Genomic DNA, 22,380 nt, shown 5'->3' with positions numbered 1-22,380 from the left:
CCGAAACGCGACACTCGTGAGCCACTACGGCGGGTTTTAACAAAATTGAAATATATATAAAAGTGTGATAAGATTATATTATTAATATATATGTCCTCTTTTCAAAATTTATAATTATGTTATACTCATCCAGCTTTAATATAAAGTTATCATTGGTACCTTTTTTCAGCAACACCCTATATAACACTACGAAGCATAAATACAAATATTTAACATCTATAAAGCATAGGCTTGCCTTATTTTCGTAGGAATGCCAGAGATTAAAAAAACAAAATGGCCGCCAATAACTGACCAATACGGGAAGCGTTTACAATATTGTCACGAAAATAGCTAATCATATCGCTTTGTAGCTATACCTTACTTTCTTTTCTCTAATGTTAATAAAATTCACAGTGAAGTAACTACACAATGCATTCATTGACTTAAAAGATATAATATTTTATATACGAATTATTGGCATTTTTGCCCTGTTTATGTAACCTACCTCTAAGCCATTCTTTGGCGCCTATTTTAATATTCTCATAATATTGGATTTCCTCGATATACTTAAGCTAATAGACTACTCCAGTACCTATTATACGTTCAATAATTGTTAATTACTAAATGCATACATGAATATTATTATAAATACACCTATCTTAACATATACAAGGTGTTGTTTTGCATCCCCACCATGTTTAAAGAGTCCATTGTGATGGGTACACATAATCATCTAATAATACAACGTAAGTCCTATCTCAAACTGAGTCGCGATGATTCCATTACATGGGTGGTAATATTTTTAATCAATAATTATTTTTTAAAAGTATAATTTTCGGTACTTATTCTTACATTGATTCGGTGGAGTATACCAACCTCAGTCAATATGGCGGGAATGTAAAACAACAACTTATATAATATGTACCATTGAAATAGTGCCTATATAACAAACCCGCAACAGTTATGTGATATCGATTATTGTGATGTATTTATATATTTTTAAACATAGAAACTGCATAAATTATCACCTATTTGTGGCGGCTCGCGGACCGCCCAGGTTCAACGATAGAAAGTTCTCGAAGGGTCTCGATGTTTCCAGAATGACGAGGAAACTATAACGGACGTTAATAGGCTAGTTTCCTATCTTTGATTTAGTTTATTATTTTATATGTAACAGAAAGTAATATGAAAAAGAAATTCTTCTGTGAAATCAACATCGAATTTGGTTGAGGAATAATGCAGTTATGCATATTTGAAATATTGTTGTGAGCAATAGTGGGGGCGTGGTGGGAATAACGCGCTGTCCTTTTCTCACTCACGCAGCGTTATGGCCGGTGGTACTCGTCACATTTCAATAGTACTATAATTTGACAGTTTCCCTTTCCACCAAATATCAAAGCTTTATAAGTTATTCATTATTGCGTGGATTTTAAAAATTCTTTTCCCCATAGATTTTGGATCAGTTTTGATAAATCTATTTAAAAAAAAAATGTCAACTAGAATTGTACTAGACTTCTCGAACATCTTTGAGGAATGTTCCACAAACGTATGTGGTTCTCTGTGAGTTAACATGTTTCTCATCAATTATTTTTCAAGTGGACAATTAATATTTCCAACTCCCCCTATATTTGCATTTGATTAATTTCGTTGCGGGATAATGACAAATTAGTTTTCCCTGAGACTCGCCGAGCTTCACTGCTCGGTGTCATACAATGCCACTGCTGATCCTGGCTTACAGGAGTTGTAGTGGTGGGTGTGAGGGCGGGAAAGTCACTCAAAAAAAGTCTGTGGTTCAAATCCGGATACAAAAAGGTGTCGTGAGTTAGTCTTGTTTGCAATCATCGAACTACGAGCAATATTGAGGCGATCATCGTGGATTGTGTGTGGCATTATCTGAGAAATTCTCTATAGGAATTTCGAAGGTGTGTGAAGTCTACCAACCCGCACTAGGCCAGCGTGGTGGACTAAGGCCTAATCCCTCTCAGTGGAGGAGGCCCGTGCTCAGCAGGGTTGATATTATTATATATTATTTATAGTGGTTGTAATAATTTTTATTAGTTTGTTTTTAAGTAGTATCGGTATTGTCTTATTGTCTATCCAGAAGCATAGTACTTATATAGCGTACAACATTATTAAAAACATTTTCAGAGCCTTTTACTCAAATTCCTACTTATATACATTGTCATTATTATAAGTACAATCAACATTTGGATATAACATTAATATTTATTAACATGTAAAAATATAATTCAAATACCCTTCTTAGACCTGCCGTAGATTTTCGTAATAGATTAACTATAGTTAAAAGGGTTTTTCTACTGACGGTAGCTTACCGCTAAAGTTCTTATTTAAAGGGAAGAATTATATTTTTTTATTAAAAGGGTTTTCCTACTAACGGTACAATATTTTAGTTTCTTACAATTATTTTTAATATAGATAATATTTTTTTACTGATGGTACACTACTTCGTAACTATTGGTATAAAAAAGATATTTGTATAGTCCTTAATTTAATACTAACGACTATTTTAATATAAATATGTAAAAAAAAACTAACATTTCACTAAAGGCAGAAAGAACAGTAGGTAGTCTTACATTTTTATACTCCATAACTAATTAACTTGAAATAGATATATTATAGCTGTCTGAAAATACTTTTAAATAGGACTAATCGAGCTGTTCAAGAAAAACATAATAAAAAATACGTAACGCGGTAAATTTACCGTGCGGTGTCCATTACTGGGGATGTCAACGTTTTGGAAAGTTTCAAAATGCTATTCATCTTCAGGCTGAGGCAGATAGTACATAGAATCGATGAAATACTTTGTGATATCCGAGACTAGACTCCTGTCGGAGATTTCTTGTGCTACGCCGTAGATGGCCATCTGCAATAAATAATTATACCATTAATGTACATTGTATGTGTCTGGACTTGGTTTGATACGGTTAGCGAAAAAATATAGTGATATCGTTTTTTGTATAAAAAATGAAAATATTCGATGAATAATTTTATCTATCATAATAATTATTATTGAAAGAAGAAAAGCTTCACATATAAATTACAATAAAGAATATTTTAGTTGAATATAATAATGTATATTGAGTGTAGTGTGATTTGGTGTAACATAGTGTATACCTTAGTCAATATATTTTATATTTATTATAATTATTTAATAATTAAGTAAGAATGGTGTGTCAAAATAGTTGGGACTGCCAATCCTAAAATGAAACCCTATATACATGTATCTAACCCCCTTATTCATAGACGTTATTTATCTAAGGACGGAGCAATGCTGTGATAACAAGTCTGTTTCTCAGCTTTGGTTATTTGACAGCTTGCTCTTTGTTCAGCTTTGTTTATCTGACAGCTTGCCGTTTGTTCAGTTTTGTTTATCTGACAGCCAACTGAAGTCGCCGCGTCCGACACGAAGCGCTGCGCCACGCCCGCGTCACACACATGTGCACGCGGCCGACACGTGACACAACAATCACTATATAACTATAACAGTACCTTCCGTGCACGGGCTCGCCGGCATGCCGCCTACAGTGCGCGGCCGCCGCCGCCGCGTCCGACACGAAGCGCTGCGCCACGCCCGCGTCACACACATGTGCACGCGGCCGACACGTGACACAACAATCACTATATAACTATAACAGTACCTTCCCGTGCACGGGCTCGCCGGCGATGCCGCCTGCAGTGCGCGGCCGCCGCCGCCGCGTCCGACACGAAGCGCTGCGCCACGCCCGCGTCACACACATGTGCACGCGGCCGACACGTGACACAACAATCACTATATAACTATAACAGTACCTTCCCGTGCACGGGCTCGCCGGCGTGCCGCCTGCAGTGCGCGGCCGCCGCCGCCGCGTCCGACACGAAGCGCTGCGCCACGCCCGCGTCACACACATGTGCACGCGGCCGACACGTGACACAACAATCACTATATAACTATAACAGTACCTTCCCGTGCACGGGCTCGCCGGCGTGCCGCCTGCAGTGCGCGGCCGCCGCCGCCGCGATAAACACGAAGCGCTGCGCCACGCCCGCGTCACACACATGTGCACGCGGCCGACACGTGACACAACAATCACTATATAACTATAACAGTACCTTCCGTGCACGGGCTCGCCGGCGTGCCGCCTGCAGTGCGCGGCCGCCGCCGCCGCGTCCGACACGAAGCGCTGCGCCACGCCCGCGTCACACACATGTGCACGCGGCCGACACGTGACACAACAATCACTATATAACTATAACAGTACCTTCCCGTGCACGGGCTCGCCGGCGTGCCGCCTGCAGTGCGCGGCCGCCGCCGCCGCGTCCGACACGAAGCGCTGCGCCACGCCCGCGTCACACACATGTGCACGCGGCCGACACGTGACACAACAATCACTATATAACTATAACAGTACCTTCCGTGCACGGGCTCGCCGGCGTGCCGCCTGCAGTGCGCGGCCGCCGCCGCCGCGTCCGACACGAAGCGCTGCGCCACGCCCGCGTCACACACATGTGCACGCGGCCGACACGTGACACAACAATCACTATATAACTATAACAGTACCTTCCCGTGCACGGGCTCGCCGGCGTGCCGCCTGCAGTGCGCGGCCGCCGCCGCCGCGTCCGACACGAAGCGCTGCGCCACGCCCGCGTCACACACATGTGCACGCGGCCGACACGTGACACAACAATCACTATATAACTATAACAGTACCTTCCCGTGCACGGGCTCGCCGGCGTGCCGCCTGCAGTGCGCGGCCGCCGCCGCCGCGTCCGACACGAAGCGCTGCGCCACGCCCGCGTCACACACATGTGCACGCGGCCGACACACAACACAACAATCACTATATAACTATAACAGTACCTTCCGTGCACGGGCTCGCCGGCGTGCCGCCTGCAGTGCGCGGCCGCCGCCGCCGCGTCCGACACGAAGCGCTGCGCCACGCCCGCGTCACACACATGTGCACGCGGCCGACACGTGACACAACAATCACTATATAACTATAACAGTACCTTCCCGTGCACGGGCTCGCCGGCGTGCCGCCTGCAGTGCGCGGCCGCCGCCGCCGCGTCCGACACGAAGCGCTGCGCCACGCCCGCGTCACACACATGTGCACGCGGCCGACACGTGACACAACAATCACTATATAACTATAACAGTACCTTCCCGTGCACGCCTCGCCGGCGTGACGCCTGCAGTGCGCGGCCGCCGCCGCCGCGTCCGACACGAAGCGCTGCGCCACGCCCGCGTCACACACATGTGCACGCGGCCGACACGTGACACAACAATCACTATATAACTATAACAGTACCTTCCCGTGCAGGCTCGCCGGCGTGCCGCCTGCAGTGCGCGGCCGCCGCCGCCGCGTCCGACACGAAGCGCTGCGCCACGCCCGCGTCACACACATGTGCACGCGGCCGACACGTGACACAACAATCACTATATAACTATAACAGTACCTTCCCGTGCACGGGCTCGCCGGCGTGCCGCCTGCAGTGCGCGGCCGCCGCCGCCGCGTCCGACACGAAGCGCTGCGCCACGCCCGCGTCACACACATGTGCACGCGGCCGACACGTGACACAACAATCACTATATAACTATAACAGTACCTTCCCGTGCACGGGCTCGCCGGCGAGCCGCCTGCAGTGCGCGGCCGCCGCCGCCGCGTCCGACACGAAGCGCTGCGCCACGCCCGCGTCACACACATGTGCACGCGGCCGACACGTGACACAACAATCACTATATAACTATAACAGTACCTTCCCGTGCACGGGCTCGCCGGCGTGCCGCCTGCAGTGCGCGGCCGCCGCCGCCGCGTCCGACACGAAGCGCTGCGCCACGCCCGCGTCACACACATGTGCACGCGGCCGACACGTGACACAACAATCACTATATAACTATAACAGTACCTTCCCGTGCACGGGCTCGCCGGCGTGCCGCCTGCAGTGCGCGGCCGCCGCCGCCGCGTCCGACACGAAGCGCTGCGCCACGCCCGCGTCACACACATGTGCACGCGGCCGACACGTGACACAACAATCACTATATAACTATAACAGTACCTTCCCGTGCACGGGCTCGCCGGCGTGCCGCCTGCAGTGCGCGGCCGCCGCCGCCGCGTCCGACACGAAGCGCTGCGCCACGCCCGCGTCACACACATGTGCACGCGGCCGACACGTGACACAACAATCACTATATAACTATAACAGTAACTTCCGTGCACGGGCTCGCCGGCGATGCCGCCTGCAGTGCGCGGCCGCCGCCGCCGCGTCCGACACGAAGCGCTGCGCCACGCCCGCGTCACACACATGTGCACGCGGCCGACACGTGACACAACAATCACTATATAACTATAACAGTACCTTCCCGTGCACGGGCTCGCCGGCGTGCCGCCTGCAGTGCGCGGCCGCCGCCGCCGCGTCCGACACGAAGCGCTGCGCCACGCCCGCGTCACACACACATGTGCACGCGGCCGACACGTGACACAACAATCACTATATAACTATAACAGTACCTTCCCGTGCACGGGCTCGCCGGCGTGCCCCCGCAGTGCGCGGCCGCCGCCGCCGCGTCCGACACGAAGCGCTGCGCCACGCCCGCGTCACACACATGTGCACGCGGCCGACACGTGACACAACAATCACTATATAACTATAACAGTACCTTCCCGTGCACGGGCTCGCCGGCGTGCCGCCTGCAGTGCGCGGCCGCCGCCGCCGCGTCCGACACGAAGCGCTGCGCCACGCCCGCGTCACACACATGTGCACGCGGCCGACACGTGACACAACAATCACTATATAACTATAACAGTACCTTCCCGTGCACGGGCTCGCCGGCGTGCCGCCTGCAGTGCGCGGCCGCCGCCGCCGCGTCCGACACGAAGCGCTGCGCCACGCCCGCGTCACACACATGTGCACGCGGCCGACACGTGACACAACAATCACTATATAACTATAACAGTACCTTCCCGTGCACGGGCTCGCCGGCGTGCCGCCTGCAGTGCGCGGCCGCCGCCGCCGCGTCCGACACGAAGCGCTGCGCCACGCCCGCGTCACACACATGTGCACGCGGCCGACACGTGACACAACAATCACTATATAACTATAACAGTACCTTCCCGTGCACGGGCTCGCCGGCGTGCCGCCTGCAGTGCGCGGCCGCCGCCGCCGCGTCCGACACGAAGCGCTGCGCCACGCCCGCGTCACACACATGTGCACGCGGCCGACACGTGACACAACAATCACTATATAACTATAACAGTACCTTCCCGTGCACGGGCTCGCCGGCGTGCCGCCTGCAGTGCGCGGCCGCCGCCGCCGCGTCCGACACGAAGCGCTGCGCCACGCCCGCGTCACACACATGTGCACGCGGCCGACACGTGACACAACAATCACTATATAACTATAACAGTACCTTCCCGTGCACGGGCTCGCCGGCGTGCCGCCTGCAGTGCGCGGCCGCCGCCGCCGCGTCCGACACGAAGCGCTGCGCCACGCCCGCGTCACACACATGTGCACGCGGCCGACACGTGACACAACAATCACTATATAACTATAACAGTACCTTCCCGTGCACGGGCTCGCCGGCGTGCCGCCTGCAGTGCGCGGCCGCCGCCGCCGCGTCCGACACGAAGCGCTGCGCCACGCCCGCGTCACACACATGTGCACGCGGCCGACACGTGACACAACAATCACTATATAACTATAACAGTACCTTCCCGTGCACGGGCTCGCCGGCGTGCCGCCTGCAGTGCGCGGCCGCCGCCGCCGCGTCCGACACGAAGCGCTGCGCCACGCCCGCGTCACACACATGTGCACGCGGCCGACACGTGACACAACAATCACTATATAACTATAACAGTACCTTCCCGTGCACGGGCTCGCCGGCGTGCCGCCTGCAGTGCGCGGCCGCCGCCGCCGCGTCCGACACGAAGCCGCTGCGCCACGCCCGCCGCCGTGTGCGCGTGCGTCACACATATGTGCACGCTACCACCACACACATGGAAATCACAATATAATTAAGGGTCTGCTTCATATCTGACGAAATGGTCAGATATGAATCACCACATACAGGCCGACCAAATATTAAATTCAACCATCCAAATATATTTTTTTATATGGGCACGGCAACGTGACTCCGCCTACACTTGAAATGAAGTGGAGTGGAGTCCAATGAAATGTCGACTGACGAGGGATGATGTTAACAAAAAGGTAACTTTCATCGCTTGGGTGTGTGATTTAAGTGCCTCGTCGGGGCAGGGAAATAATGCCAAAAAAAACACTGAGTTACTAATATGATTTTAATACACGGAACACTACAGCATTACGTACTAACATAGACAAAAAAAAACAACAGTGTAGGCTTAAGCGTACGAGTCGCGCCCGCGCGCGCTTCTACCCCGGGAGAGTTACTCGGACACTGCGGGAGCGCGGAGCGATGGACGCGGGCGCAAACCGTAGGCTTGTGAGCGGGGTGCGAGGGGTGGTGCGAGGGGGGGCGCGAGGGGTGGTGCGAGGGGTGGTGCGAGGGATGGTGCGAGGGGTGGTGGCGCGTGATGCCGCTGTGTACTATGGCGGCGCGCTACACTTTATTCATTAACTGTCTTCTAAGTTAACTATCGAATAAAATTTTACATGGAGATTGTAAATAAGCTCCTTTGTCTTTAGAATATGGGTATTTGTTGTGTTCAAATTATAAGAAAGTATACTGTGCTCACAAGTCAGTCAGTGTTAACCCCCACTCTCGGTGTAAAATAAAGCCGACACAACATAGGTATAGTGCAGTGTCATATTAGAGATAAAATTTGCAAAATCGATTCAGTAGTTTCAAAATTTATCGATTTCAAAAAATCTGTTCTTTTTTATAATATTAGTATAAATAAAAAAATCTTGAACTCACCCTGACGGAAACTGCAATGCGTTCAAACTCCATCCCTTTGTGTGCAGTTGCTCCGCCATTTTGAAAATGTCGAATTGCTTTGAGCCGAAACCTATCACCGACGTTGCCGGCTTGCCGAATATGAACAAACCTTCTATTTTACGTAATCTGTAAAGAATTATTAAAAATGATAATAACACAAAAATTATGTTTTTTAACGTACCAATAGTTATTTATTTTATTTTAAACTTTATTGTACGCCAGAGACAAAAATAATAGTACAAGAAAAGAGAAAAAGAAACACAAATGGCGGTCTTATCGCACAAGGCAATCTCTTACAGACAACCATGGGATGGATATAAGAGAAAACGGAATAATAAGGGGCAGCATAAGGTGTACGAAGGATATAATCAATTATCATATTTATTTATAAAAAAAAATATTACTTCACAAATGTACTGAATCGATAAAAATGTTTTTATCATAATCGATATAAAACAAATCGATTTATTGCAAAAACTTAAACCTAATTAAATCCAATTTTTGAGACTTACTCTTCCTCAATGTATCGGGCAGTTTTAACAATCTCGTCGGTCATCTCCACGTATCTCTCTTTGCCGATGAACATCATGGTGGCCCAGCACGCGGCTATTAGCCCTCCTGCTCTACTGCCTACGGACAAAAAGAGATGAACGATACGTTTTTGCCGATGCTGGAGTCAATGGATTACACTAACATGTGAAATAGCTTACTATAACAGCTATTAATGATCAGCCAGACTCAAAAGAATGTATACAGTTAAAGATAAATTTGATTTAACATTTTCAACGTAAACAATTCTGTTGTCCTACGTTCGATTTCCAGGTCGGGCAAAGTGATATTTTTCAGCTCAATATTAGAACGAAGTGTGGACTTCACTTATCACATCATGGGACGGAACACAAATAGCAATGTGGATGCCTCGGTTATTTTTTCCAGATAATTCAAAAATTCAAGTCTAATTCACAAGAAAATTATGAACATGTGTTTCACATTGGGAGAGAGGAGGACGAGGTTCTGCTAATTGATACGTAAGTCGTTCCCCCCTGGGTGCCTTGATTGCACCTCTGCCTACTGCTTCGGGGATATGGGCATGTGTTTCTTGTTTTTGAATTGTATAACGTACCGTTAACAGTGGGCGAGCCATACACGCCACCAGGCCACTCGGTGGTCACGGTGTACTGGTGGTGGCGATACTCCTCCTTCCTGTACAGGATCACTGATGTTCCTTTGGGAGCGTATCCGTACTGCAAATATGAATAAGGCATTTTTGGGATGATTTATATTTTTAATGATTGTGATAACTTGTGACGTGAACCTTCAATTTTGGACATTTATTATTTTACGCTTAAATATCAAAAGCATCGCCTTGTTATCAGAGGCTATTAAGATTGATTTTAATATTCATTTTTTTTTCCAAAAACAAATATTATGGTTATATAACATTACCAATCTCAGAAACTACTGGTTAGAATTAAAAAATTCTTTTAGTCTTGGGATAGCCCATTTATCGAAGGCTATAGGCCATTTAATTGTAATATATACATACCTTATGCGTATCAGCGGATATACTTGCTACTCCAGGCAGGCGAAAGTCGAAGAGTGGGACGTGATGCCCAGCGCTGGGCATGAAGGCTGCTAACAGGCCTCCAAGACACGCGTCTACATGCAGCGGCACACCGTACTCCACTGCGATAGCCGACAGGGCTACGATATCGTCCATCGTGCCGTAAGGGTAGTTTGGGGCCGACCCCACTATCTGAAAACAATATGTTCAATTTTATACATCCTGTTCTGTTATATACAGTGGAAACCGGTTATAACGACTCCGGTTATAGCGACGCACATGTTATAACGACACCGGTTATTGCGAAGCACCTGTTATAACTACTAAATAGCATGGCTCTTTAAATAAATGCATGTAAAAAGATTATCGTTCATAACGGCTATCGGATATAGCGTCCAGATTCGGTGATCCCTTTGATTTTGATATAAATGGTTTTCACTGTAGGTATAAGAATAGTGTGGTGCTTACATGCCCCTGGCAATGCACTTATGAATCAGTGCATTACGAGTCAACATGTGTTTCACTCATGTACCGTATTTAATACCTAACATGTTCAAATATACATTGTTTTTAAGAGGAAAATAAGAAACCACTAAAAATTTGGATAAAAGCTAGGCCGGAATATCAAGCCCTGGATTAGCGATATAGAATACTTTTTAATCAAAAATGTACTATCAAAAATCGGATGTCTTTAATTGTACAAAATAATATTACAAACACCTCAATTAAGAATTTTAATTTTAACCTTGAAGTATGTTATCTGAGTGGTTCAACTGGTCTAAATGATTCGTATTAACCTTAATTACGTAGTGAATATAACTGTGCCCCACATTGCAAACGCAACAATTACTTAGTTAGGTAACAACCTGCAGTTTTGTAGTCTGATATTATTGCAGTAATTATTTATACCAAATACATTTACAACAAATTGGATGGTATGTGTTATATATATGATGGCAGGTTTAGACCTGTCACAATAAAGACGTCAGTGCGTTATTGACTGTCAACGAGTTTGCATTAAATAATTACATATTTAACATTGGCGACGAGGATTTTACTCAATATTCTCGTAAAAAGTGTATTTACGAAAATATGGCTCAAACATTTGGTATTCTTACGACCTTCGACCACAATTTGCAAACTTGGCCAGAATACAAGGGACGGTTGCTACAATGGTTCGTCGCAAATGACGTCTCTGAAGCTACCGATGCTTCAGGATCCAAACGGCGTGCTATTTTATTAAGCGCACTCAAGGAATCCACGTACAAGCTTGCTGCGAATTTGGCCTTACCGAAAGAACTCATTTCCATCCCGTTCGATGACATATTGGGTCTTCTGGACGGGCATTTTGTGCCCCAAGTGTGTGGTTTTCACGAGAGGTATAAATTTTATTCAGCAATCCAAGTCGAGGGAGAAACCTATCACCAATGGGCGGCGAGATTGCGTGGACTATCGGCAAACTGTGGATTTTAAACGTGGAGGAAGCATTACGGGACCATTTTGTAATGGCAATGCTACCTGGAACGGAGCGTGAAAAACTATTTGCTCAAGATCCAAAGAGTTTAACGCTAGGAAAAGCGGTGGAGTTAGCAGAGAGGATGCGGTGTGCGCGTGCAGGCGCCTTAGCATCAACGGTCCCGGAAAGGCACCGTCTAACAACGATCAAATACTCAAGATCGACGCCAAAAATAATTCTAGTGTTAAACTGTTGTGTTCGGTTTGCGGTTTTAAAAATCATTCTTCAACTCAATGTAGATTCGCTAGCTATAAATGTAAAAGTGCAACGTTAAGGGGCATTTGCGTCGCATGTGTAAAAAATAATTTCTTGGCACATGAGATCACTAGCGGGGATGACGGTGAGTTGTATAATATTCGCACCTATAATGGTGAACCAATGACAGAGGTTGTCACTGTTCTAGGAAACGGACCAGGTTTCAGGTTGATAGCGGGTCAGCTGTTACTGCGATTTCCGAACGAACGTATTTTAAATATTTTAAGGAAGTAGTGTTGTCCAAAACAACTAAGTATTTAATGTCTTATACTGGTCGACGTATTGAATGCGTAGGTATTGCAAAATTGCCGTTCACATATACTGGAAAAATATGTACGTTGAATGTGTTTATGATTCGTGATGGCGGTCCGCCACTTTTAGGGAGGGACTTTATATCTTTCTTCCGATTAGAATTACTTCCCGTCAATTTTTGTGAGAAAACCTCAGATTTAATAGTGCGACTAAAGAATGAATTTCCTCGAGTATTCAGTGATGAGTTAGGGAAATTTAGTAAATATAAAGTAAAACTTAAATTGAAAAATGACGTAAAGCCATTTTTTTTAAGCCGCGTCGCGTAGCCTTTGCTTTACGTGATAAGCTGGACAAAGAGATAGAGCGTCTAGTGTGCGTTGGCATATTGAAGCCCGTAGAGCATTCCGAGTATGCTTCGCCCGTGGTGCCCGTGTTAAAGCGCGACGGTTCCATCCGGTTGTGTGCTGATTATTCAATCACAATTAATAAACAACTATTGGTCGATCAATACCCTTTACCCACCGCGCAAAGAACTTTTTACAAAAGTTACAGGGGGTCAACAGTTCTCTAAGTTGGATCTTTCACAAGCCTACGCACAATGTGTATTAGATGAAGAGTCTCAAAAGTATACAGTTATCAATACTCATAAAGGGTTGTTTAAGTATACGCGCTTAGTATTTGGGTTGTCCAGCGCCCCGGCTATTTTCCAACGCCTCATGGAAAATGTTTTATCAGGTTTGGACGGTGTATTGTGCATGCTCGATGATATTTTGGTGACGGGAGTGAATAGGGCGCAACATCTAAGTAGATTGCGCACTGTACTTGGTCGACTACAGGACGCAGGCCTAACGCTCCAAAATGCCAAATGTGAGTTTTTTAAAGAGGAGCTAGAATATTTAGGTTATATAGTTGATAAGCATGGGTTGAAAAAGTCACCCAAAAAGGTTTCAGCAATATTAAACGCTCCAGTTCCAAAAGACGTTGCTAAACTACAATCGTTTTTAGGTCTTGTAAATTACTATCGTAATTTTGTGCCTAATGCTTCATCAATTCTCAGTCCTCTATACTCATTGCTACAAAAAAATTGTAAATGGTGTTGGACTCCAGAGCATAATGCCGCTTTTAAGAAAATAAAAACATGTTAGTATCGGAACAAGTTTTAGCTCATTTTGATACAAACGCAAAAGTAATTTTGACTGTAGATGCTTCTCCGACCGGATTAGGTGCCATTCTGTCACAAGAAGATGCTACAGGGTTGGAGCGGCCAGTATCATTTGCGTCGCGCACGCTGAATGTTGCGGAGCGCAGATACTCGCAAATACAGAAAGAAGCGACAGCCATCATATTTGGGGTTCGTCGTTTCCATCAGTATCTTTACGGCAGATCTACTCCTTTTGTTCTTCGAACTGATCACAAGCCCTTAATTACTATATTCGGGCCTCATCGCGGAATACCCGAGATTTCTGCAAATAGATTACAGAGGTATGCACTTTTCTTAAGTGGTTATAATTTTATAATAGAGTATGTCAAAAGTGCTAATAATAGCGCAGATTATTTTTCTCGCGCAAGTTTAGATGATTGTGAGTCATGTGAGATGGATGATCACGTAGCGCACGGAGTTTCAAGATACGTTGAGGATAAGGCAACTTATGTTAATTTTGTTGTAGACTCTAGCTTACCTGTAACGCTTCAGAGGTTACGCGAAGAAACTCAAAAAGATATGATATTATCTAAAGTGATAAAATATATTTTGAATGGCTGGCCGAAAAAGTTACAGACGAAAATATACGTAAATTTTTTCTTTGTAGAGACCAACTTTCATTTGAAAATGGTGTGATCATGCGAGGTTTTAAGGTTGTAATTCCTAACGTGTTACAAGCAAGTTTATTGTCAGAGCTTCATAAATCACACTTAGGCATTGCAAAGTCTAAAGCTGAAGCTCGTAGTAGACTTTGGTTTCCGGGTATCGACAAAGCGATAGAATCTATGATTGCTAGCTGTGAAATTTGTACACAGCTAAGACCGTCACCGACGCGGGCACCGCTTGCCGTGTGGCCACACCCGTTACAACCATTTTATAGAGTTCATGTAGATTTCTTAGGTCCTATTAATGGTGAGTTATTTTTTGTCATTGTGGATGCACATTCCAAATGGGTGGAAGTGTACAGAGTGAATTATACTTCTTCGGCCACAGTGATAGCAAAATTATACGATTTCATGTCACGATTCGGGTTGATTCACACGTTGGTTAGTGATAATGCTACATGTTTTTTTTTCTGAAGAATTTACGAAATTTTGTTTAGCGAATGGAATATCGCATGTAACGTCGCCCGCCTATCATCCAGCTAGCAATGGCCAGGCGGAGAGCTATGTAAAAATTATCAAAAAGGTATTAAATCCTGTTTGTTATCTAGTAGCAATTTAAAGAACGTTACGAAAAGTTATTAAAATACCTTTTCGATTACAGAAATTCGGTTCATTCTACAACTGGGTCTTCCCCTGCGCAGTTAGTATTTGAGCGGAAACTTCGTTCGCGCCTAGATTTTATTAATCCTATTTCACCGCCATCCCCTTCTGAATCTCTTACCAAATTTGTGAAACGACAACAGTGTTCACAGAGTAGGGCCTATGGAGGTTCCAACAGACAAAGTTTTAAAGCGGGTGATGTTGTTATGTACAAGAAATATCAAGGAAATAAACAATTTACTTGGAATCGTGGCATTGTTACCAAACGAATAGGCAAATTAACATATTTAGTCACGGACTGTACGACCTTAGTGCAAGTGAAAAAACATAAAAATCAACTCGTAGGAAAGTCTCTTCCTCCTATCTCTAATACCGGTGACGTCCTGGATTTTACGCCTGAACTTTACGAGACAGATACGTCTCCAAGGGAGGACCAAGCGATTGTGTCGCAAAGTTGCACCAGAGAGGGAGATGGAGATAACGAAGTGGCACTACCCGAGGCTCCAGCTGGAGAAAATGAAGTGGCACTAGCCGAGGCTCCAGCCGAATTACCGCTTCAGCCAAACCTGAGCTCTGATGATGAGTTTTTTGAGGCTGTGACATCACATTCGGAAAACCAGTGCGTTCAAGATGGGACGTCAGGTTCAGAATGTCAGGTTGCTCACGAAACTGAGAATCAACTTTCCTCGGAGCAAAGGCCAGGTCAATCGGAGAGATTATTACGCCAAAAACAAAGAGTTGACTATAAAGCTTTCTTTTGTATGGACTTGTAATTTGTTATTTTAGTTTATGTTCTGTTATTGAGTTGTACCTTAATAATACTTATGTTATGGGGGAGAAATGTTATATATATGATGGCAGGTTTAGACCTGTCACAATAAAGACGTCAGTGCGTTATTGACTGTCAACGAGTTTGCATTAAATAATTACATATTTAACAGTATGTATATTTTTTTTATAAATATCCTGATTTATAGTTAACAGATATAGATGGTTAAATTCACCAAATTATCACATTTGGAACATACTTTTATGACCAGAATTTGATATTAAATTTGTTCCTTCTCACTCTCGACATTAGAGTTTTTATAGTATATGCTGTGGATATATTAACATAATTTTTTTAAATGGTATATTATAATATGTAACCATTCGTTATCCAGGACATAATAAGACTTAACATCTCATGTTTCAGGATGGCGAGCGCAGTGGAATTCCAAACAATACTTTGTAATTCACGGTGTTGAATGGTCGGACGGTGGTATTGGATCGTATTGCTTAAAAATCAGACGAACGGTAAGCTAATCTCGTCATTCAAAGCAAGAAAAAAAAACCATATTTTTTTTTTTTAATTAAATTGTCCAGGTCATCCGGATTACCTTTGACCACCTGGCCGGTCAAACCGTATTGTAAATACCAAATCCGACTTACCAAACAAGTCCTCCGGCCAATAGCGTTCCTCACGCCCTCGACGTCTACGGTGAAGGTCTCCGGATCGACCGGCACGGTCTTGACAGAGAGTCCGAGGTACTGCGCGGCTTTGTCGAAGGCTGAATGCACGGTGGACGGCACCACGATCTGCGGGTTGCTGATGCCGCGGCTGTACGCGAGGTCTCTGAACGCCTTGCACGCCATCATTATTGACTCTGTACCTCCTGTTGTTACCTGAAAATATTTTATTAATTACACTTTATATCATATTCAGGGAAAAATAAAATAACAATCTACCCGCATTTTAATTATTAACATGAATTAGCATTTCTACTATATACAATTGACTGAGATAAAGAGCATCGAATTAATCGAAAATTACAGATGACCAAGTATTATTAAAAGGTCAGTATAATCTCTTCCAGTGGTGCACCAAGCTGAAGATCGCGCCTCGTGTAGATTACTGAATGACCTTGGACGGGATCACGATCCTTAGTAATGGGGGACGAACTAAAGAGAATGATAATCTCTTCCACAACTTACAATCTCTGACTTACCGTCCCACAGCATCCCTCGTCTCCATGGAACAGATTTATGGCCATCCTGACCACTTCAGCCTCCATCTTGTTGATCCCGGGGAACACGTCGGCGTGCAGCGGGTTAGTGTAGGCGGTGAGAGCGTACGTATCACACGCCACTTTACTGATCTCTTCGGAGAGGTGGTACACTGCGCCAGATACGGCACCGTTTCGCCAATCGTATGCACCTGTGGTTGATAAAAATATACAGGGTCATTTTGACATCGCTTTACTAAATGAAACCACAGACTTATCTACTTAAAAATAACACTTTACAATAAGTTACTTGAGTCGTAGATGTAAAATAAAAAAGTGCAAGTTTCAAACAAAAATAAATATTAATAAAAAGTCGTTTTAATTTTCCGCGTCCTAATGCCACTACTACTACTTTAAAAGCATTCATTAGAGGAGTAACATCATACTTTCATTCAGAAATACACTCAGGCACACGCCATATTCTCATAAAATTACAAAATGATCAAAAAATCAGATAACTAGAACCTGGATTTTTGGTGAAAATATTCATTATTAATGGATGATTTTTGGCACAATGTCAGCAAAGGGCAAGACCCAATGTGATTTCATTTAGTAACACAATGTCAAAATGACCCTGTATAAAAAATACAATAGAATAAAAAAAATACAAATTTCCTTAAACCTTCCTATGCTTTAAGTCCTACTAATCCACTGGCATAAGGATACTATTAAAGCTATACTAATATATATATAAAAAAAAGTTGAAATCCCTTCAGTAGATTTTAAGAAAATCAATAACATTCGTATGGACAAAAAAGGGGACTTTGTTTTATAATATAATGTATAGAAGTATACTTTATACAATATACAATGTTTATTAACCGAGCGATCAATGACCTAAACATAGTATAACGGGGCAGATAATCTTAAAATGAGTTGTCTTGTTGATAACAAAACAATCAATTAGACTTAATAATACGAGACGAATGTCCGCAGGTTCAAATCCCAAGGGCACACACCTCTGACTTTTCTAGAAAATATGTGTGTATTCTTTGTGAATTATCGCTTGCTTTAATGGTGAAGGAAAACATCCTGAGAAATTCTCTATAGGAATTTTCGAGGGTGTATGAAGTCTACCAATCCCTACTAGGCCAGCGTCGTGGACTAAAATCCCTCTTAGTAGTAGAGGAGGCCCGTGCCCAGCAGTGGGACAGTATATAATACATGGCTGTGATATTGTTATAAATACAAATCCCAAAACTTACCCAAACTAAGATGATCCCTAACTTCTTGCTTGATTAGTTCAGGGTCGAGCCCCTTCGCGGGTAGCTCTGTTCTAACGGTCACCCCAGCCAGTCGTTTGTTTATATCCTTTCTGAAATCTTTGGTGATCTCCGCCATCTTCTCATCTATCTTCCGCTTGACTATTGGTACCTGACGTAGCCAACGGAAGAACTGCTTTCGGAGTCTTGTGGTGACACCTGATGAATGGTTTTTGGTAAATACAGGATACAACTTAAGTGGAATCCTTGATGACTGTATCATGCCTTAAAAACGACTCTCGACATATTGTTTTAAAATTCGATCTACTGTGAATAAAAATAATGTGGTCCTATGATCACATTGACAAAGTAATCAGTATATTCATCCTTGGGTTGTCAAAATATGGTAGATTATCATTTTGATTTGCACACCAAGGATTGACTGACCTTAAGTTACAAGGAATGGTTGAAACTAAATGGTTTACTTTCCTGTCTTCCCTGAATTGTAATCGTAATTACACTTCCCTAGTTAAATAATTTTCGTGCTAAAAATATTTTCAGGCATTCTGCAATAGCTGTCTGCTTCTAGAAGTTAGTCATAAATACAAACTAAAATATGCTTTGTTAAATCTGGTAATGTTTAAAATATAATTACGGAAGCAAATGTTACAATAGATTAATAAATAAGTTAATTAATTTTTTTATATGTTAAAGTCGAGACTTTCGACCTTGCCTTCGTAATGCAATAATTCTACTACGGGCTATAGAAGTAGACTAGTTCAAATAAAGTAACCTGCACTAATAACATTCCTAAGGCCGTAAACAAGATTCCTTAGATTGTTAACACAACAGAAAAAGTATATGTATGTGTATAACATTAGCGATAATGATTATTGAAGGGCATCTTAGCTAATGCCCCTCGTGTTTTACCGACTGCGTTAAGAAGTTCCTTTTTTTTTGTTTCGCGAAGAAAGTACCTTTTACTACCGCCCAGTCTCCGTGGGAGCGGTGACTGAACAGTTACGTTGAGATTCCGCGCCATACGACCCGGCGTTGTGCCGCCCGGATTTGTAGTTGACCTTCAGGCGACCGCCGCGCAGAGACCCTAACCCAATGTACAACGCACGGGATACCTACTAAAACTCCGCGGTAGCCCTCTTGGGCGCTTTAGGGACGGCTCCGGACTTCCTCTGACGGAAGTGTCCAAGTCGTCGTCCACAGCCGCTCGTGCGCGGTACCACCTCATGCGGTCCATCTCCTGTAGGGGGTAAGAAGGGGTTTCAAAGCCCCCGCACAGCGAAGGACGCTCTCAGCGTCAACGACACGCTGCCGTCCATCTCAGGGGTCTCCAAACACACTAATGGCGGACAGACCTCTGCCGCCCCCCGCGACTCCCCGATGGCCCCTATTAGTCGCCTCTTACAACAAGTAGGGGCTAACATGGAACTCTACAAACGCCCCCAATCCATAGGGTGGATGTTAAGAAGTATCTAAGTAAAATACTACTTACTCTCCTTTGCATTGTACAAGCTGTGGGCCCATACAATGGCCAGGACTGAAGATGCAGTCATGGTGACAATCTGCCATGGTTCCTTGCCTTCAAAGAACCTGTTTATGGCCTTCAGAGGTTGCGGTCGCTCACTCATGACTAGAAGATAACTGAAAACCATTGTTACTGTCAGTATTTATTTCCAAATACACAAAAGTTAATAACTTGCAATAATCATCAACTTAAAATAATTTAAGGTTGAATGTTATTCAAAATATTCTATTGTTTTAACATAATTATAATGTAACATTAATTAATAAAACCTCTAATTAACATTTCTAATGTTAATGCATACAAATATATTATTTGTTGTTATTTTTAACAAATTTACTTATTCTTGATATGTTGTATAATGTTATTAGGTTAGTATAATGGCTGCATACTTGGTCAATCAACCATGAAGTTCTAGGTTTGATTCTGAAGTCTCCTAGCATAATTTGTGAAATATTCAATTTGTAAATATGCACTTGCAATATACGGAATTGGAAATTATGCCCAATATGATGATAAACTCTGTATCATATTGTGAGGGATATGAGCTCTTTGAATTCGAGCGTATAGTTGGGCCATTAAATAATCTTTAATGAGCTCATATTATCTTACCTCCTTATTCATAGACATTATTTAGATAAGGACGGAGCAATGCTGTGATGACAAGTCTGTTTCTCAGCTTTTTTATCTGACAGCTTGCTGTTTATTCAGCGCTGTTTATCTGACAGCCAATTAGATTCAAGTTATATCTTAATATTAGCCAATCATAATGGTCCTATGTTTACGCACTGCAATGGCTGCTTTGCCATCAGCACTGAGAAACAAGCTTGTTATTGCAGCAAAGATAGAGTTAACATAAATAATATCTATGAATAAGCGGGTTGGTGTTTAGTGTGCTGGACTGAATGAGAGATTAGTATTTAGATGCCGAATTAAAACAAAAATTAGATGGATAGATATTTACAAAAAGACATTGATTTCACTTTAAACATGAATAATGAATAATTTCTGCATACATACATTCTTGAAAAGCCTATCAAAATATACTTTGTAAAGAATCAAACTGGCATTAATAGAAAAAAATTAAGCACTTTAATCAAGATAGTGATTAAATTCTAAGGCACCTCAGCCAAATTATAGTCCTTATAACAAGTAATAAATGTTATCCCCTTACTTAAAAATTATAGTGATTAAAAAGCTTAAGATAGTGTTATCACAAATACCTCAATACTCTCGTAAACAGTTTTGTAGCTAATTCAAATAAAAGAAAAGAATGTCAGAAGAAAGGAAAGACAGCAGAATTGCTGTACATTTTAAATCTAATTTTAGTACACATAGACTTTAAATTAGTCATTATTAATTTAAAGAATTCTATGCGAATTACTAGTGCATGATTATGTGATTTTTATACCAATAGATTTCAAATCTTATACAAACTAAAATTTATTTCAATTTATCATCTTTTGGGGATTAAACTATGTAATAATGATCTTGATAATTCAAGTTCAAACATAATCATTTTCGTAAATACTTTTTTATCACCAATAATTTACATACCTGTCGCAAAAAGTAAATAAACGTTTTAAATTTTTACTAACAATCACCAAAAAGGCAACCACCACAGTTATTGAAAGATTGTTAATCTAAGAGCTTAAATAATACTTATACACGCTTTTAATTATAACGAAAACTAAGGCCAGTTATTTTATGATTTCTATTCATGAAAAGAACAGTCACTACAATCACCTTTTTTCAACAAATACTTACTATTATAATACGACCTTGAACTTCGTAAGCAAAACGAAAAATGAGCGCACTTTACAATAAATATTAAACCAAATTTTTCATATATGCAAATAAAAACTAGCACTCACCTAGATTCCAAAGTCTAATAGAAATTTAAAATAAGAATTTGTCTTATCACGCAGTATTAGCTCAATCACTTTATTTGACAAAACATAATCGCGATAATACTACTGATAATACACTAACTTCTCTTACGAAACAACGCGAGATAATTAATGGACATCTAGCAAACTGGTAATAAAGGTAATAATTAAAACAAAGGCCAGTGATAAGAGTCCCAAGAACAATAACAAATTAACAACCTCCCGCTCCACCCGCCCGTACCCGCCGGCAAAGAGAATATAATCCCCGCCGGTAAAAAATTAAAGATAGAGATGGACACAGACAAAGAGACAAATAAAATCAATAGTTTTCGGATGCGATCAATTAATATATAGCGTTTCATTTGAAACAAAATTATTATTATTTTTGTAAAGTATAACTGCTTCATAATTTGTACGTTACAAAGAAATTTCATTCATTGTTAAAAATGCAAAAAATAGCTTACCGATGAAACTCAAATGAAAACCACTGTTTGCTGTTGTAATACTCGACATTAGCTGATAATTACCGATCTACCGTGGAGGCCATAATATAAAGAAGAACACGTATAATCCCTTAATAATATTATCTAATCAATAGAACTACATACAGAACTAAATATTCATAATATAAAAAACATAATCGATTTTTACTGCTAGGATTTTAGTTATGGGTCTACACTAAAGGATAAAACTTCGTTCCACAACTTCGTCAATCATATATCTAACATAAGTAATACATTTTCTTGGTGTAGTTTTGTTAT

General features: G+C 42.9%; 1 protein-coding gene across 1 annotated transcript; it reads right to left on the bottom strand.

Annotated features, from left to right (window-relative positions):
* Nucleotides 1–71: 71 nt before the first annotated feature.
* On the bottom strand, nt 72–21,870 carry LOC115445728 (sphingosine-1-phosphate lyase). The gene is made up of 12 exons (XM_037445383.1): nt 21,605–21,870; nt 19,701–19,849; nt 18,194–18,409; nt 16,932–17,140; nt 16,375–16,608; nt 10,437–10,646; nt 10,014–10,134; nt 9,403–9,520; nt 8,870–9,016; nt 7,899–7,956; nt 7,685–7,756; nt 72–2,863 (listed from the first exon to the last, which is right to left on the bottom strand). The coding sequence occupies exons 2-12, from the start codon at nt 19,834–19,836 to the stop codon at nt 2,753–2,755; spliced, it is 1,632 nt and encodes a 543-aa protein (XP_037301280.1). The 5' UTR covers nt 19,837–19,849; nt 21,605–21,870; the 3' UTR covers nt 72–2,752.
* Between the last annotated feature and the right edge of the window lie 510 nt (nt 21,871–22,380).

The sequence above is a fragment of the Manduca sexta genome, unplaced genomic scaffold, assembly GCF_014839805.1.
Source record: "Manduca sexta isolate Smith_Timp_Sample1 unplaced genomic scaffold, JHU_Msex_v1.0 HiC_scaffold_1573, whole genome shotgun sequence".
In the NCBI taxonomy this organism is placed as follows: Eukaryota; Metazoa; Arthropoda; class Insecta; order Lepidoptera; family Sphingidae; genus Manduca; species Manduca sexta.
This window is presented reverse-complemented; position numbering and strand designations above follow the sequence as displayed.